This window comes from Typopeltis vanoorti, chromosome 6 (genome assembly GCF_054136105.1).
Source record: "Typopeltis vanoorti isolate ZY-2024b chromosome 6, IOZ_Tvanoo_1.0, whole genome shotgun sequence".
Classification (NCBI taxonomy): Eukaryota; Metazoa; Arthropoda; class Arachnida; order Uropygi; family Thelyphonidae; genus Typopeltis; species Typopeltis vanoorti.
Window position 1 is genome coordinate 99708343 of NC_143554.1, and position 18217 is coordinate 99726559.

General features: G+C 35.2%; 1 protein-coding gene across 1 annotated transcript in view; it reads right to left on the reverse strand.

Moving 5' to 3' along the window:
- The window catches only part of cert (ceramide transfer protein), a 210772-nt gene that overhangs the window by 101564 nt on the left and 90991 nt on the right, over positions 1-18217 (reverse strand). The window contains exon 5 of the mRNA XM_090395057.1: positions 8604-8779. Within this exon, the coding sequence (XP_090251183.1) occupies positions 8604-8779 (176 nt within the window). The remainder of the gene's footprint in view (positions 1-8603; positions 8780-18217) is intronic.

The window sequence follows — 18217 nt, forward strand, 5'->3', positions numbered from 1 at the left end:
TCATAGTTATGGTAAAGTGGTCTCTGATAGTAGACAGTAATTCTTCTAAAATTTTCTAGTACACTCGTGCATTCACTTAACCTTTAATGCAAGCAGACCAACACCATGATAAGACATGAAGCCCCAAGATTATCTGACTGGCCGAGAATTTGACTACTGAGATGATATAGTCAGGGTTGAATTTTTTCCCTGATCATCTTTGAACTGTATGTCTGCCATCAGTACCCTGCAGGTTAAACGTTTCTCATCAGAAAAAAATTACTCCTTTCCACTGATCAAGGGTATGCTTGACATGCTCCTTGCACCAATTTAATCGACCCAATCTCTTTTTTTTTGGTTGACAAGGGCTTCTTTTTAGGGGCACCTGGTTTTCACCAGTACAGCCGCTCTGGACTGGCAGACCATGCCTTAGATACCCGCCATAAAATTCGTTGGAAGAAGACAAAAATAATCCATCGCAGCAAGTTTAAATACAAAAGACTATTCAAAGAATCTTCAGCAGCTCTAAAAAACGTTCCTAACCTCAACAAATTTGGGTGCATGAAACTGCCCCAAATTTGGGAGACTTTCATTTTGAGAACTTCAGCCCAACTGCCAAGACTACCAAATTAGCCCGCAAGAGGGCACCATTAGGACTTTAGGAACAAAATTAGTTCTTATTTTCTTCCTCATTTGCTTTGTTAGTTCCTTAGTGCACATACCATATCTTTATGTTCCCGAAGATGGCAATGTGACATTGCCGAAATATAGAAGTGATTCATTAAAGTTATCTTTAATTTATTTACTTTATATGCGTTGTCAATTCCGTAAATTAATTACCAGTTAAATCCAGAGTAATTTAATAATAAGGTGGTACACCTTTTGGCAACTCGTATAGGTAAATATGACTTCTCTATTGTTTCTGCCTTAGTATCACCATTCTGGGTCTGCTTCCCACTGACGAGACCTCAATAAAGGTTGAAACTGGTCTGGATAGTGACCCTTCCATTAATGCATAGCATTATACGTGTCTGCAAGGAGATGTGCTTTGCATTATGGGAGATACTGAGACAAGGAGTGAAGAGAGCTTGGTCCACCTTTACCATCAGTTGCCTCAGTCCTGAAGATACTTCAGGCACAAAATTTTTTGCTTACACTTGAATCAAGGATTAAACTAAATTTATTACAGACATATTCTACATGTTATACATGCAATCTCAATAGTCACGTTCTACATCTCAACCATGATGAGGATATCAGCAGATATATTATTTAAAATTTTATGGGACAGTTACAACAGCTAAATATTTCAACATAAAATGTTTGGCTAAAATGTTAAGAGTACAGATGGGGGAAACATTCAGGTGTTTGGATCAGCCATAGTAAAGTGGGAATAAAAATCATGCAAATCATTCCATTTGACACCAGGTGTGACAAAGGACATGAGAGCAGCTGGTTGAAGGGCATTCTGCAGGAAAGAAGACTTGGATGTGGTTATGGCTGAATTACCAAGAGGAGAGACAACATATACTATATATTTACCCAGAGAACTGGTTAAGAGAATGGAAAGGATTACAGGTATTCTGGCAAGCAGATGGACAATTTGTGAAAGAATGTTACTGGATAGCAAATATATCTGCATCTCTTCCTGCTTGATCAGTGAAACTAGAAAAGTGAGTCAGCCTGAGTTGTGATCATTGAAATCACCAGGGAAGCGAACTTAACTGTTTGGGTATGTGGACTGTATATGATAAGCTTTTAAGACAAATAGTGAAAAAGGTAAGAGTGGTTATCAAAATTTGGATAATGATAGAGATGACAAATAAATACAAAACTAAATGAGACAAGAAAACTGAGCTAGAGCAGATTATAAAGAGGGGATTAAAGATTTGCCATTCACCGGCATGGTATGTCATGATAAATAACAAGTTCCACTCTTGTGGCAAAAGCAATCATGCTGAGCATAGTTTGGAAAGTTGAAGTGGACAGTAGTGGGTGAGAATGCAATCAAGGTTCTGTTAAAAATAACAGGTCAGGTTGAGATGTTTGTAAGGATTGATGGATATCATTTCTATTGGAGATAAGACGTGAATGTTGGTGTTTTTATTCATTCATTTATTATTATTTTATTTATTTTTTACTAATAATTTACAGCAAATATCCCTCCTCATAAAGAACAAGTGCAGCACTCTTTATAGAATAACACTGATAGCAGCATTTATATTCAGTGATGCAATATTGGATGTATTATGAAATTAACTTGTGTTGTAAGCTGCTATTTTTTTAAAAATGTGGTTTATATAGATTATAAATGACAGTTGATACAGTATATGATCCTGCCTACACTTCATTTACATCAAGTCATCCATCCCTGTACATTTTCCAATTCTAACTGCTGATTTGCTCACATATGTGATGTACAGCTTTATATAAAGTTCCATCTTACAATACAGAAATTTGGTATTTTAAAGTTTTTGCAATCACAATTTCTCTACTACTTCATTATTTGTCATAATCACATTGCTCAATTCTCTAATTTGCCTTTCAAGCATTTTCTAAGTTTTACCGAGATGGTCACATAAATCTTTCCTGGAACAATAACAAAAAAACCTATATAATTTTCACATTGTTTTAATATATTGGCGCAATGAAGATTCAACTCTAATCATATATATTCAACAACTTTCTTGACCAGCCTTCTGAATGATGCAGTATAAAACTTTGATATCACTGTATTTAGCATTTCAGGTTCCTGAATGTTTTCTAACACTAATCTTCTGTTTGTTATTTCATTTAATAAATTTTCAAATTAATTATTCCAGACATCCATTACATTGTGTTCAGTTTTTTAAATCACCATTAAATTTTTTCTGTGGTATTCTTCCTCCATTTCTGAGGAAGATTTATAGCTATTAAGAAAAAAGTCTATAAAACTCATAATATTTAGCCTCTATATTCTTTCCAAAATCTTCCCATGGCTTTTGCTTAAGCTATTTTCACATAACTGATTTTTCCTAGATTTTTCTAAGAGAATGTGTTAACTTACTATCCAGAGGCATTATATGATTTCTTCTTTTCATGAACTGCATCTTCAACTTGACATGTTTGCCACAGTGTTCTTATTTTTATACCTGAGCTAATAACTTTACCAGATGCTTCTATGACTGAGTCAATACTTTTTTTTTCTTCATATTTTGCCAATGAGTCCCTCTAATGTTTGGCTCTTGTTTTTGAACCATTTCACTTCTTCCTCAATGATATTTGCATATTTGGGTCAGCAGTTCAGATTTCTTCAAACCTAGAACAACTGCATCCATTTTTAGTATCCATTTCTTTTCAATGGAATACTCGTTTTTGGATTGCTTATAGGTGTTGGTCACCTTCTATTTCAAACCAATGTACCTTCATGTATATGAACTTGCAATGTGAAATATCTTGGACTAATCTTAAGACCTCACTATCAACAATAACATAACTCTTCTTGTTTTGAGTGTGTTCTCTACAGGTTTGCAGAAATTTTTCTTACTCCCAAATCCATCAAAATCTGAACTAATTGACACTCTTTGTTAACTCTCACATCTTCCTGTCTCTCTTTAAACCACTTATGCCACTCAAACAATACACTAGACTTTTTTTTTTTTCATGGCATCATCACCATAAATGTCACTTAACAAATCTAGAATTTCACTTGTGCTTTTGCCTAACTTTACACAAAACTTGATGTTAATGCACTGTTCTAAATTCTATTCACTCATTTTTTGCCAAAAGCAACAAACATGCACCTGCAAACTACCATAGCTTGTCAATTATTGGCTTGATTGTTTGATACAACAAGACAATAGCCCAGATATATCCAATCATGCACAGTCATGTGGTTCTGCCTGACTACCATATGCGTAACAGCACAAGACCACCCCAAGAATTTGTCACACCGTGAACACAAAATGGCACTAGATGGTTTTTCTATTCTCAGTCAACTATTAAAAATGTCACATATATTGACGATAAAATAAATCGTACATAGAACCAGCATAAAATTGTTCTTTGTTTGCAACAGGAACTTTCTTAGCTTCTACTCTTCCATATAACTACTTTATTCTTCTAATATCTCTTCTTTTTCATGTGTTCATCAGCTGTTCTTATCACATCCAAAAATATCACACTATTGCATTAGGTTGGCAAATAAGTTCGTTCGGTTTATGCGTTAGTACAAGTTTACGCCGCTTCGCCTGTTGCTATTGTGCAGTTGAAAGGTGATGTTTCACATAACCTTTCAGTGAATTTTCATTCGGCCTACTTCAGTTGCATGTGTGTAAACATATATTTAAAAATGGAAGGAAATAATGTACATTACTGGTATATTTTGCTTTTTTATTTCAAAAAAGGCAAATGAGCTGTGGAGGCCCATAAAAAATATGCAGCGTATATGGGGATAGTGCCTTAATAGAATGCATATGCCAAAAGTAGTTTGCCAAATTCCATTCTGGAGATTTCGACGTCAGTGATGTACCTCATGCGGTCGCCCGACCGAGGTTGATTCGAGTGTTGTGAAGGATATCGTCGACAAAAATCCGTTCACAAACAGTGCGGATGATTGCTGCAGTCCCATACAAGATCTGAACAAGATACAAGTGTTGAAAACCATTTGCACAAGCTGGGATATGTTTCAAAACTCAATGTTTGGGTGCCGCATGAATTGACTGAGGCCAATATGACTGCTCACATATCCATCTGTGATTCGCTGCGACGTCACCAAGAAAACAACCCATTTTTGAAGCAGATGATTACGGGAGATGAAAAATGGGTCATGCAAGATAACGTGGTATGTAAAAGATCATGGGGGCAGGGGGCACAAGAGCGAACTGCCGCAAACAACCTCGAAAATGGGATTGCACCCAAAAAAAGATCATGCTCTGTGTGGTGGGATTATAAAGGTGTCGTCAACTATGAGGTGTTACCGTCAGGCTGAATGATTGATTCAACTGTCTATTACTCACAGTTAATACAACTGTGCTATTAGCACAGTTGTGTTAACTGTGCAATTAGCACAAAATGTTCTGAATTGGCAAATCGGAAAGGAGTTGTCTTTCACCATGACAACACCAGAACCCACACATCGTTAACAACCTGGAGTAAATTGTTACGTCTTGGGTGGGATGTTTTGTTGCATCCTCATTATTCACCAGACCTGGCACCTTCCAATTACCACTTATTTGGATTGTTGCAGAATTCTCTGAACGGGAGAATCTTTGCTAATGAGGCGGCTGTCAAAAGACACCTGGATCAGTTTTTCGCCAGTAAATCAGTCAATGACAGTCAGACACTACAAATATCTAGCAGGAGTAGTTTACTCATGGCAGAGAAGGTATAAGTATCAGTGATGCAAATCAAAACAAAACTTTTCATTAACTTTCAGAGTCACTGTGGAAAACATCTACAAGTATTGTAAGTTCTTAATGGTTTTTCTTGAAATTGTGAATGAATGAAAGCAAGGCTTTTCATTGATGACTTATGTGTCCACAAGGAATGGTTAGGCTTAATACCTTTGCTAGCACTGTGTCGATAATGAAATAAAGTGTTGTCACTTCATTTTCTTTATAATGTATTAAATAGAATAGCTCTGATACGACAGCTTATCAGAATAAAATTACAATAAACATAAGGATCTTTATATACGTTTTTCTTGTTCCAAATCTAATTAAATGTTGTGATCAAATTTGTTACTGGATAAATTATGTAAAGAGTTTAAACAAATTTAAACATCCCCGAATCCCAATCCCAGATATATACATATCTGAGATTGATTCTTATTCTCAAGTCTCCAAAAAGAACCAGTTTTCCTATGATTTGAAAATTTTCCCAACTTCTCTCCTAAAATCAATGGCAAACAACCATTACTGTCCTAATTTTCCATTTTGAAATTTGCCATCACCCTACTTGAGAATGACTCCTATTCAAGAAGTTCACTATCATTTTAATTATTTATAAGATCTCAAATGTTTTTGTCTTCCAAGTCTCAGTAACACTGGTGATTATTGATGTAGCATTGATGTAATTCTTCTGCTAGTTCCCTCTTTTCATCAATGATTCTAATGCTGATGGTGTCTACTTTCACTGTTGAGATTGTTTTAGTAGACAACAGGTAAGTGGTGATTAAAATCCAGAAATGTTAAGTGACATTTGGTAAGAAGATAGATTTAGCTAGATACAATAAGATTCACTTGCAGGAAGAAAGAAATGATATCCTAATATAAGTTGCTTGTCAGGACAATAATGGATCACAGCTTCAACTTTGGCATTCCAAAGTTCTAAGTGGCATTAGGTGAAAATCAAAGTGATTCATAGAGAATTTGTTAAGTATACATTGGGATTGTATCACAATAGTTACTAGATTCAGCTGGTTACCTGTAATTTGAACTTAATAGAAGATGAGCCTTAAACTGAGATATACAATTTAGTTCAAGCTACTGAATTTGGCAGAAAAAATGAGAAGCTAGTGAAAAAAAAAAAAAAGAGGCCAATTCATATAATGAGTTCATTTTGGTTTATGATCACTGTGTAAATTCATGGAATGATCTTCAAAAAAAAGAGTTGTAAATGTTGACAGGCTTTAGGAAGAAAATAGATAAGTGTTATGAGTGAGGGTAGGTTAACAAAATTAGAGTTTACAAATGATTAATACATATGTACAGAAAGGCTTAGGTATTAATTGTTATTCATAACACTGCTAAACACCACGAAGAAGAAACAAATTATTTATTGAACTGCTAACATTTTGCTGATTTTCTAATAAGCATCATCAGAGCACAAATTATAACATTATGGAAACAATTCAAATTTTAAATGAAAAGGAATTAATGTTCTAACAAGGTAGTACCGTATAGGAACAGGACAACAGCACAGTTAATTCAGAGAAGTTCGTGCTAATGTGGTCTTAGAATGACTGTCACTCAGATATTTAGCGAATCAATACTGCCAAACTTGAGGTTAATGGAGTGCTTCATAGCTGATGCTAATAAAGATAGTTTCAGACCTGTAGCAGCTTCTATGTAGCACAATTTTCTTCCACTTAATCCTGGGTGAAAGAATATTCAGAGCATGATCTACCAGTACTGACTTGCCATACAGAATGTAGTTCTTGTGTATTCTTCAAGGAAGATGTTAAAATCTACAGTCTGTCCATAGTAGGTCAAGAAGGCAGGGAACTTTATACACTCCAAGATGTGCAGGAGGATGAATAGGATCCTAAGGAGATGGATCAAAGTAAGCTAGCAGAATGTGTGGTTTGGAAAGCATGGAGATTATATTTGTAAGAACTTTAGCTATGCTTTGAGATATACCTTGAATGTTAGGGATGAGAAATAGTTTTGATCTTGTGTGTTTGTTGTAGGAGGGATGTGGGGGGAGGACAGCAATTTAAAATTGGCATCAGCTATGAAACACTTTCCTAACTTCAAAAAGTATGGCTGCATTAATTTGCCAAAGATCTGGGAGACAGTCATTCTAAGACCACATTAGCATAACTTCTCCAAATTAACTGCTGTTATCGAGCCTGCAAAGGTCATCTTGTCAGTATACTAATTCCAATTCAGTTACAATTTGAATTGTTTTTATTACATTCTAATTGAGTGCTATGTGTCACCACAGCTGTAATTTGTACTCTGATGATAATGCTGGTTATACCATGAAGCACTGTTATATTATACTTGTCAAAAATTATATTCTTGTTTAATCATTTATCCAAAGCTAGGCCATTTTTATAAAGAGCTGATGACTTCACACCAATTACCTCAGGTTTCAACCTTTATTTCAGTGGGAGTCAAACCCAGGAAGGTACCAAAGTTAAATTAATATAGAAGGCACATATTTCCCACATACAAGTAGTAAAAAGGTATATCACCTTATTAATATATTCAGGATCAGAGATAGTTGTAGAAAGTTTTAGAAAGCTGCAGCTTGCATATGGGAAATATAACTTCTGCATTAATTCAACCTTGGTATCTTCCTGAGTGTGGCTCTCACTGATGAGATTTCAATAAAGGTTGAAACTGGTAGTGACTCTTTCATAATGCACATCTGAAAGAAAGTGTGCTTCACATAAGGTAAATGATATAAAGTTATTACCCTCTATATACAAGTAGCCTAATCATGAAGAAGATGTTTCATGCACAAACTTTCTTTGCTAACATTTGAATAAAGGATTAAATAATTAAATTGGCAAGTATAATTAACTTTGTAGCAAGTGAATAAACTTTCTAAAAGCAATACTGTTCATAATAGGTAGATAAGAATTTTGAGTTACATAAATTGGTTCTATCAGACCATGGCAATATTCAATATATGGCTCAGCTGCAGCAATTTTAAGCACTGAATTGCCAGTCCTGGAGCATGGTCTTTATTTTTCACCAGATACTCTTTCTCCTTAAAAGCATAAACTGGTTATGTATTGCTTTGTAGTTAAGACTACTTTGGTATAGTAAGGATCAGGTATTTTGTGAAAGTCAAATCCAATGCTATCTTAGATGGATTAATGTCTCCTGGCAGAAGAGTGAAAAAAAAAAAAAAAAATAAATAAAGTAAGCAATAAAATAAATAAATAATCAAAATTTCATTAAAAAAGGCACCTTTTCCAGCCTCTGTTTCCAGCTTTCTTCTCTTTGTGTTAAGAGATCTATACAGTGTGATAATGTTGCTAAAATTCCTGATGTTGTTGCTTTAAATGTAAATGCTTCTCCTTTGAAGTCCAAAGCATGAGCTCCATGTTGTACTAATAGTTCTTTAGTAATGATAGAAGGATGTCCTGAAAATAACTAGCCTTAACTATTAAATAATAAACATCAGAACAAGTGTAAATAAAAATTATTCAACATTTTAAAGTAAAATATAATGAAATTAACCAAAGGATTCAAATTATGCAAATTGGTTTATTGAAGCTATATCAACAAATCATCATTCTGATTTTCAATTAGTTATCTTTATGCACTTTTACAAACCTAGTTCATCTTGATGATTACAATACATCTGTCAAAATACTGGTGATGTCAATAAATCTGTTTTTATGTGGTTCCAACTCAAGAAAGGTCTTGTGACCTTTCATGTTTGGGTTAGATAAAAATAATAATAAAATTTTGTTTAAAAAATCCATACTGTGGGTGGACTAAGGATTTTATTTTCTTCTACATTTTTATTAATTTTATATATATATATATATATATATATATATATATATATATATATATATATATATATATATATATATATATATATATATATATATATATATATATATTTTTTTTTTTTTTTTGGCATTTTTTTTTTTTACATAGTCCAGACACCCTGCTCTAGAGACCAAACATAGAACTTTTTCAAGCCCCTTTGGGTCTCCACTAAACAGATAAACAGAGTGGCAATCTTGTACCAGGCACTAAAATTCATATTCACACACACACACACACACACACACACACACACACACACACACACACACACACACACACACACACACACACACACACACACACACACACACACACACACACTTTTTTTATGAAGAATTGAATGACTAGAACCGAGATTTAAGTAAAAAGGTTTTAATATGAAAACACTACTAGTTTGAGCCTATAACAGCCTTCATCAGGTGACATTATAAAAGAAAGAAAAAACACTAAACACTGAAGGTTAAAAGACTATGAACAACATAGAGAGTCTCTATACATAATTAGCATGAAAACGTTGCAGTTGTATTTAAAGCTGTTCAATTGAAATCATCTTCAATCCTGTTCATCTAAATAATAACTTGAGCTAAAACCTCCCAGATAGTCATTCAGCTGTAATCATGTACTGGTGGTCACGTGATGCAGCAAGCACGCACTCTCCCAACAATGCAACAAATGAAAGAACAGCTTTAAATACAACTACAATGTTTTCATGCTAATTATGTATAGAGACTCTCCATGTTGTTCATAGTCTTTTAACCTTCAGTGTTTAGTGTTTTTTCTTTCTTTTATAACGTCACCTGATGAAGGCTGTTACAGGCTGAAGCTAGTAGTGTTTTTATATTAAAACCTTTTTACTTAAATCTCAGTTCTAGTCATTCAATTCTTCATAAAAATATGTATGTTAACAGAGTTAATGATCATTCTTTCATATAATATGAATTTAATATATATAAATATCAAAAAAAAAAAAATATATATATATTTTTATGAAAAAAAATTGAATGACTAGAACCGAGATTTAATTAAAAAGGTTTTAATATAAACACACTACTAGTTTCGGCCTGTAACAGCCTTCTTCAGGTGACATTATAAAAGAAAAAACACTAAACATTGAGGGTTAAAAGACTATGTTCTTTCATTTGTTGCATTGTTGGGAGAGTGCGTGCTTGCTGCATCACGTGAACGCCAGTACATGATTACAGCTGAATCATTCAGCTGTAATCATGTACTGGAGTTCACGTGATGAATTCATTCATCACGTGAACTTGAATTCATTTACAAACGAAGAGCTCACAACTAAGTGAGGCAATGAATTCCACTCATTCACCACCCTCCAGGCAAAAAAACCTTGTTCTGATACCTTTGTTAACCACACTCTTCTTTAATTTCCAGGGATGACCTCTTGTTCTTCCATCACTATCACACAGCTGAAACATTTCCCCTGCATCAATCCTATAAAAACCTTTCAGCAATTTAAATTTAGATGATATCATAATTTTTGCAAACACTCAAGAAGACCTTAATATAACGTTAGAAGACCTATACCATGAAAGCAGAAAAGTCGGTCTAAAAATAACAGAGAAAAAACTAACATCATGCTTAATCATTTTGTAACACCAAAAAACATAAAAATAGAAAACAATTTCTTGGAAAGAGTCTCTTCATGTACATACTTAGATCATCTCATTGATCTAAACTGTGGGCTCCAAAAGGAAATAAATAGGAGAGTTCAACTTGCCTATAGTGCATTCAGAAAACTGAAAAGCATTTTTCAAAACAATGGTGTCCCACTCTGTTTAAAAAGGAAAACATCTAACCAGCATATACTTCCAGTCATCTCATATGGTTGGGAAACTTGGTCGCTAACAAAAGCACTGGCAAATAAATTAACAACTCAATGAAAAATGGAGAGGTTGATGCTAGGCATCACATTATAAGATAAGAAGCAAAACACCTGGATAAGAAAACAGACTCATATCACTGACATCATTCTTCACCACAAGCGACTAAAATGGAAATGGCCAGACATCTATACAAAGAGAGAAACGATGGACCACCATACTAATGAACTGGATTCCAAAAGAAGGGAAACAAGGCCGAGGATGTCCTAAAAGGTGGAGTGACGAATTGTCAAATTTTGTTGGGGAAAATTTGTCAACCACTGCTAAGAACAGAGAAAGGTGGAAAGAACTAGAGGAGGCCTTCGTCCAGCAGCGGACAGAAAATGGCTGAAAAGAAGTAGTCCAGACACCCTGCTCTAGAGACCAAACATGGAACTTTTTCAAGCCACTTCAGGCCTCCACTAAACAGAGTGGCAGTCTTGTGACAGGCACTAAAATCATTCACTGTAAAAACTTTCATAAAATATCCATGACCATGGTGGAATTTGAACCCATAGTCCACTTGTTGGGGAGCAGGTTTTCTAACTACTTGGCCAACCAGGCTGGTGACTGTCAAAAGATAGACTAACCTTTTGGGAACCTGTTGAAAAAGCACGAGAAAAAGTTCTTGTAGTCAGCAACCAGAATTACTGCCACAAAGCACAAGCACCTACTTAAGAAATATCCTAAATAAATATTACAGATTACTTCTTATAACCATAAAACATTTTTGAACTTCAAACTTAAAGAAAATACAGGATGAGTCAAAATGACGTGAGTGATTTCTGCTTATTTTTAGCAATAAGCAATAGGAAAATGCAACATGCAGTAATTGAAAGTGAAACTCAAAGAGTTTCAGATAATGCATGTGCAAGAATGTGTTTCAATAGTTGCAACTAGAGCATTTGACCATTGCAGATAAAGACAGGACGGTAAGTGTACCAGCGCATGCTGTTCCCATTTTGGAGATTCATAGCACAAAGTCTGTTATTACTGTGCAATGAGCATTTAGAAGAAAGCACAGAAAGGAACCTCCCACTATGAATTCCATTCATAAGTGGTACAAGAAATTTCAAGAGACCGGCTGCATATGTAAAGGGAAGATTCCTGGCTGACTACATGTGAGTGACGAAACAGTTGATCATGTTCAGTGGTTTCTTTGAAGCCTAATGAAGTTGGCACGACAGTGTGGTTGCCATAAGCAAAACTTAACACAGAAAACGGTGTGGCAAATTCTGTGAAAATCCCTTGCTCTTTGTCTGTATCATTTACATTTGCTGCAGGCTATTATGCCAAATGATAAGCTGGCCACTTCTCTTTTTGCTCAGACATTATGGTCCACATCAAAGAGGATGAAATGTTCATGTCAAGAATGTGTTTCAGTGACAAAGCCACATTTCATTTGTCAGGAAAAGTGAACTGATACAACATCCAAGTATGGGGTTCTAAAACCCACACGCAGCTGTTGAACATTCAAGGGACAGTCCAAAGGTAAATGTGTTTTGTGCTTACAGAAGATAAAGTTTATGGATTTTTCACATTTACTGAAAAAAATGTAACCAGAATTGTGTGCTATGAAATGTTGGAGATATGGCTATTGCCACAACTTTTGAACGGAAAACCCAATACAGGTAGTCGTCGACTTACGACCATGTTAGGTTTCGACCGACCAGTTGTAAAGCGACCTGGACATAAGTTGGACCAGTTTAGGTAAATCAGACACTGCGTACAACACAACTGGTTTACTATTTACAAAAATAAAAAATATGAAAAGATGTCAAATACTGTATAAAACCTAAAAAATATTTTATCTTAAAGAACTAAACAAAACATATGTAGAAAATAGATAAGAAATATTTTATTGACCACTCGTGCTTGGCTACAGGTAATCAATGCCGCCACTTGATGTAATGGGAGTTGTTTTTCTCATAAACATGTTGATTTTTGTCCGAATTGTTTGTTTCCTTTTCTGCTTGTAAATTTCATGGTATGGCCGAAAAGCATCTTGTACCATTCATTCAATCCTGCAAATCGTTCGATGTTTGGGTCCATTTCCTTAAAATGTGCAAGAAGTTTATTTAGTAGAGAAAAACCTTCAGATAACCCTCTAGTAGTGAATTTTCTTTCTGGTTCTTCCCCGTCTTCATTTTTCTCTTCTTCTTCCATCCTTTCTTCTTCAGCCATTCTTTCTTCTTCCAAAGCGATAAGTTCTTCATTCGTAAGTTCTCCAGATTCTTGCTCTAGCAGCTCCTCAACATCTTCCACTTCAATGTCTAAATAAAGTCCATTTGCCAGTGTTACAATATTTTCCATAACCATTTCAAGTTCATGTTCACTATCAAATTCATCATTAACAAAATGCCGGACACAGTTTTTCCAGATTACATTCTGGAATTTCTTTGTCACAGCCTCCCACATGGCCGCAATATTTTTGATGCATTTATAAATATCATACTGTTTCCAAAACTCTCACAAAGATAGTTCTGGGTCGGCGTCTGTTGCGGCTATAGCTTGGGCGAAAGTGGTTCGAAGATAGTGTGCCTTAAATGTGGCAATCGTCTCTTGGTCCATAGGCTAAATGAGTGGAGTTGTATTTGGCAGCAAATAAAAAACTTTTACATCTGGATGGAGGTGGTCTAGGTGCGGTGGATGGCCAGATGCATTATCTAAGATTAATACAATTTTGAAAGGAATTTCTTTTCTTTCTCGAAGCAATATTTACGAACTTGAGGTACAAAACGATTTAGAAACCAGTCTTCAAACAATGTTCGAGTCATCCAGGCTTTTCGGTTTGAACGGAAGTATACAGGTAGAGTGTGCTTGTTTACATTCTTGAACGCACGGGGATTTTCAGAATAATAAATTAAAAAAAGCTTTAGTTTAAAACCTGCGATGTTCCCGCCAAGGAGCAAAGTCAGCCTATCTTTAAGTGTCTTAAAACCAGGCATGCTTTTGGCTTCTTGGTGAATGCAAGTCCTTTTCCACAACAATCCAGTCTCATCCACGTTGAAAAGTTGCTCTGGTTGATACCCTCCTTCCGTAATTATTTCATCCAGACTTTTAACAAACTCTTGAGCTTGTTAAGCTCAAGCATTTGTTACACTTTCTTGCTTTCCACATCTGCACCTGCTGATTCTCCAGTGACTCGAACCATCCTGTACTTGCTATAAATGTCTTTGTGTATCTTTTCCGGAGTGTTCCTTCAGCATCTGAAAGAGACTTCTAGCCTTTGACTGCACTGTAAGAAGGTTTAAGGGTGTTTGCTTCTGTATCTGATCTTCCATCCAAAGAAACAAATTTTCCATTTCATGGATGGGCCCTGTACGTTGTTTTGTTATCACTGTTACTTGCATGAGTGCCAAACCTTTAACAACTTCACAAATCCTTTCTTTGTTTTTCAAAATCGTCGACACTGTAGAATGAGATAACTTAAAATCATGTGTGATCGCGTTCACCTTCTTCATTCTGCTTGATCACTTTCAATTTTGTGTATAAATCAATGGCCTTTCTTGACAAGTCTAGGAGTAGACAAAGACACTTTCCTCTCGGTTGATATGTTTAGGGGTTTTAAAAAAATGTTAATTGTAACACATTATAACTGAACCAAAATAGTGAATGTAATATGTATGCAAACAGAGATCGAGATGCATGAATCGTGCCAAACACACATTACTGGGCAGTGGGCTGACGCTACACGCACAACCGTTCCCATTAGGCTTGGGCTACAGGGACCACACGGATAGGGCATGTGAGTGTAGTAGAAAAATCTGTTACAGTAGTTCATACTGAAATGCGGTGCAAGATGCAGTAGCAGTCGTAAAGCGTAGGTCATAAGTCGACGACTACCTGTACTGTCTTTCAGCAAAATGAAGCACTGCCACACATCCATCACGAAGTCACGTTTGTTTTCAAACTCCAACTTCCTGGTATCCTCTGTAAAGAACAAAGTTTATGTGCCTCCTTTGACAAAACTTAGTTGATCTAAAGAATTGCATACACAGAGATTCAGAAACAACTAATTGGCAGATGTTGGTTTCTGTGTGGCAAAAATCATATATCATATTGACATATACTGTGTGACATGTGGTGCACATATTGAACTTTTATAAATCAGGCAAAGAAACTGTTTCAGTTACTATTTCAACTAATGCAAGTTTCATATTGTTGTGTTCAATAGTTTTTGTTCAATAAATGTTTCTAATCACCCACATCATTTGATTCACTCTGTATTTGGCAACTGCAGTATATAAATAGTCATAAAATAAGTATATTATTCTCACTAATCATGCTTTTGATAATGTTAGTATATCATCCATATTAAAATTTTAATTATAAAAATACAGTGATAGTACTTTTTTCTTTGATTGCCATGCAGAAACACCTATGAAAGAAGATAGTTTTTTCCTGTTCTTTTTTTTAATAACAATATATATGTTTTATCATATGAGCATGAAGTAAACTAAATATCTGTCATAAGCATGCTTCTTTCTTTCAAAAGCTTATTCATTACATCAGGAAAATCCTGTTATTTAATGCCATTACTGTGTTTCGACATGCTTAACAGTAATATCCACTGAAGTACCCATAGAAAAGACAAGGCTAAAAAGAAAACCACTGATTGGACAGGCTGCAAGGATATCATCAAGAAATTTTAGAAGAGGGTATGGATGCACTGTCCCCATCATAAGAAAAGAATTCTAAGGTAAGGTGGATTTTAGATTTGTATGGAATTAATAGCTGGCATCTTTACAAACAGAAAAAGGAAGTTAATTTTTTTTCTAGAGGTTTAGCAATGAAAAGGCTTATAGTAAATATCAGTCCAAGAAGAGAGAGAGAGAGATCACCGATCAAAAAACACAGGCCTGTGTTTTGGTAACATAAAACATGACTAGGTCATCTCACTCTACTAAAGAATGGCACAACAACCTGTATTTAAAGCACTGATTGTAATAAATGATTGTAAAAGATTCTAAATTAAAATGTAAAAGATTCCATTCCTATTATTCATTTGATAAGTTTACAACGGCTGTGCACTGTAAGCTTATCAAATGAATAATAGGAATGAAACATACCATCATCACTGCCTGCTCACTTTCTCCTATACATAAGTGAGAGAAGGTTACTTATGTATAGGAGAAAGTGGGCAGGCAAAGAACAAAGCCACTGGGTACTCCTGAATTTGTGGGAGGAGTTCACAGAGAGGGGGGGGGGAACCATCCATCATGATGCACAGGTAAGTGAGCAGAAAGAGAACTAACTATCCAATTATACAGACCAAAGGATGGTAGTATGTTTTAGTAGGTCTTGATACCAAACAATTAAACATCTGAAAATGTTCAAGAGCAATAAAATAGGTTTCTACACCTTTCCATTACATACCTTGCATCCAGAAGTGGGCGGTGAAGGAGAATTATTTCAGAATCCAAACTGGTAGTCCCCGATTAACTCATTAACTTCTGATTTAACAATCATCAACAAAAGTAACAAGACAACAAAAAATAGCAAAAATTACAACAGGGAAAAAACTCACAAAAAGACCATCCACTGAAACTATGAACAAAAAATCTACATTAAAAAACACTTGCATCCACTTCATTGACATTTGTGTCCGCGTGGTTAGCGTAGTGGCTGTGCGCTTCGCAACCATATGACTGGGGAAGGAATGTCCAAGGTTCGATTCCCGTCGAAGACGTGAGGAATTTGAGGATCTTCCTCAGCCATAGCCAAGTTAGCCGGTCTTGGGTGCAGGCAGTTGAAAGGAATAGCTGCTGAAAGTTGCACAAATAAAAATTATTTAAAATAATTATTAATTAAAAAAACAAACTTATGAACAGCCAATTATGATCGCTTCCCAAAACTTGGATATTTTCATGCAGTCCAATCAGTTCAGGTTTGGATGATTTCATGGCATTTCGTATTTCAAGGAAAAGACTGTCGAGACGGTAGCATGAGAAGCAAGGCCCACCTTATTCTAAATTCCAAAAACATAATATAGTCTATGTTCTTCAATTCCAATCAAGGCCAGTCAGTCCAAAGACATGAGCTGATATATGCATGATTTATGATTGATTATTAAGAAACAAGAAACGGAAAATCACCTGGAGAAGATAAGCTAGGTTCAGAACTATATAAATACGCAGGAACAAGATTCAAAGAAAGACTCTTATTATTTTTAAATAAAATTTACTCAACCGGTATCCCCCCAATAGAATGGAAAAAAGCAATTGTGATTCCTATCTTTAAGAAAGGTAATAGTAAATTCATGTTACAAAATATATAGCAGAATCTTAAATAACAAACTAATGAAATATTCCAAAAACTTTATTCTAGAGGTACAAAATGGATTTAGAAAAGGACAATCATGTATAGACCCAGCCTTCTGCCTAAAATTAATAATAGAGAAAAGAAGAGAATATAATTTAGAAACACATATTGCATTTATTGACTTTGAAAAAGCATTTGACAAAGTTAAAAGAAACATTATTTAGCATATTAAAAGAAAGACAAATACCAAATAATATCCTAAAAGCTGTCACAAGTATATATGAAAATAATCAAATACAAATAAGATTAAATCACGAGCTATCATATACAAGAGAGATACACCAAGGGGTCCGACAGGGTTGTCCCCTCTCAGCAACTCTTTTTAATATCTACTTAAATGAAATAATAATAAAATGGAGTAAAAATTTACATCAAGGAATTAAACTTTCACCTACAGTTAACTTAAACACTCTCCTCTTTGCACACGACCAAATAATAATTACAAATTCTGGAGATAACTTACAGAAAGCTATTCTAAATCTAAATGAGATATCCAAAGATTATGGTATGATAATATCAAGGGGGTGCTTAAGGGTCAAAGCTATATAACTGAGAGGAGACCTCCACATAGCCTTTAAAGGAATGCGGAGAACCGATCAGGGCTTCTGACCTAATGTCCAATCCTCACCTTCTCGTGGTGCACCCTGTTGGGTATCTACTTTGATACTGAACGAACGAGGATGGGCTGGCAATTTGGGATTTAGCCGACCAAATTGTATTCTTATTGGTTAAACCAAAATAAAAAATGATGGCACAACATGACAAAATTTCATGCCGGCTGGGGCGTCGCCCGGTTAAACAAGGCCCTCGTTATTT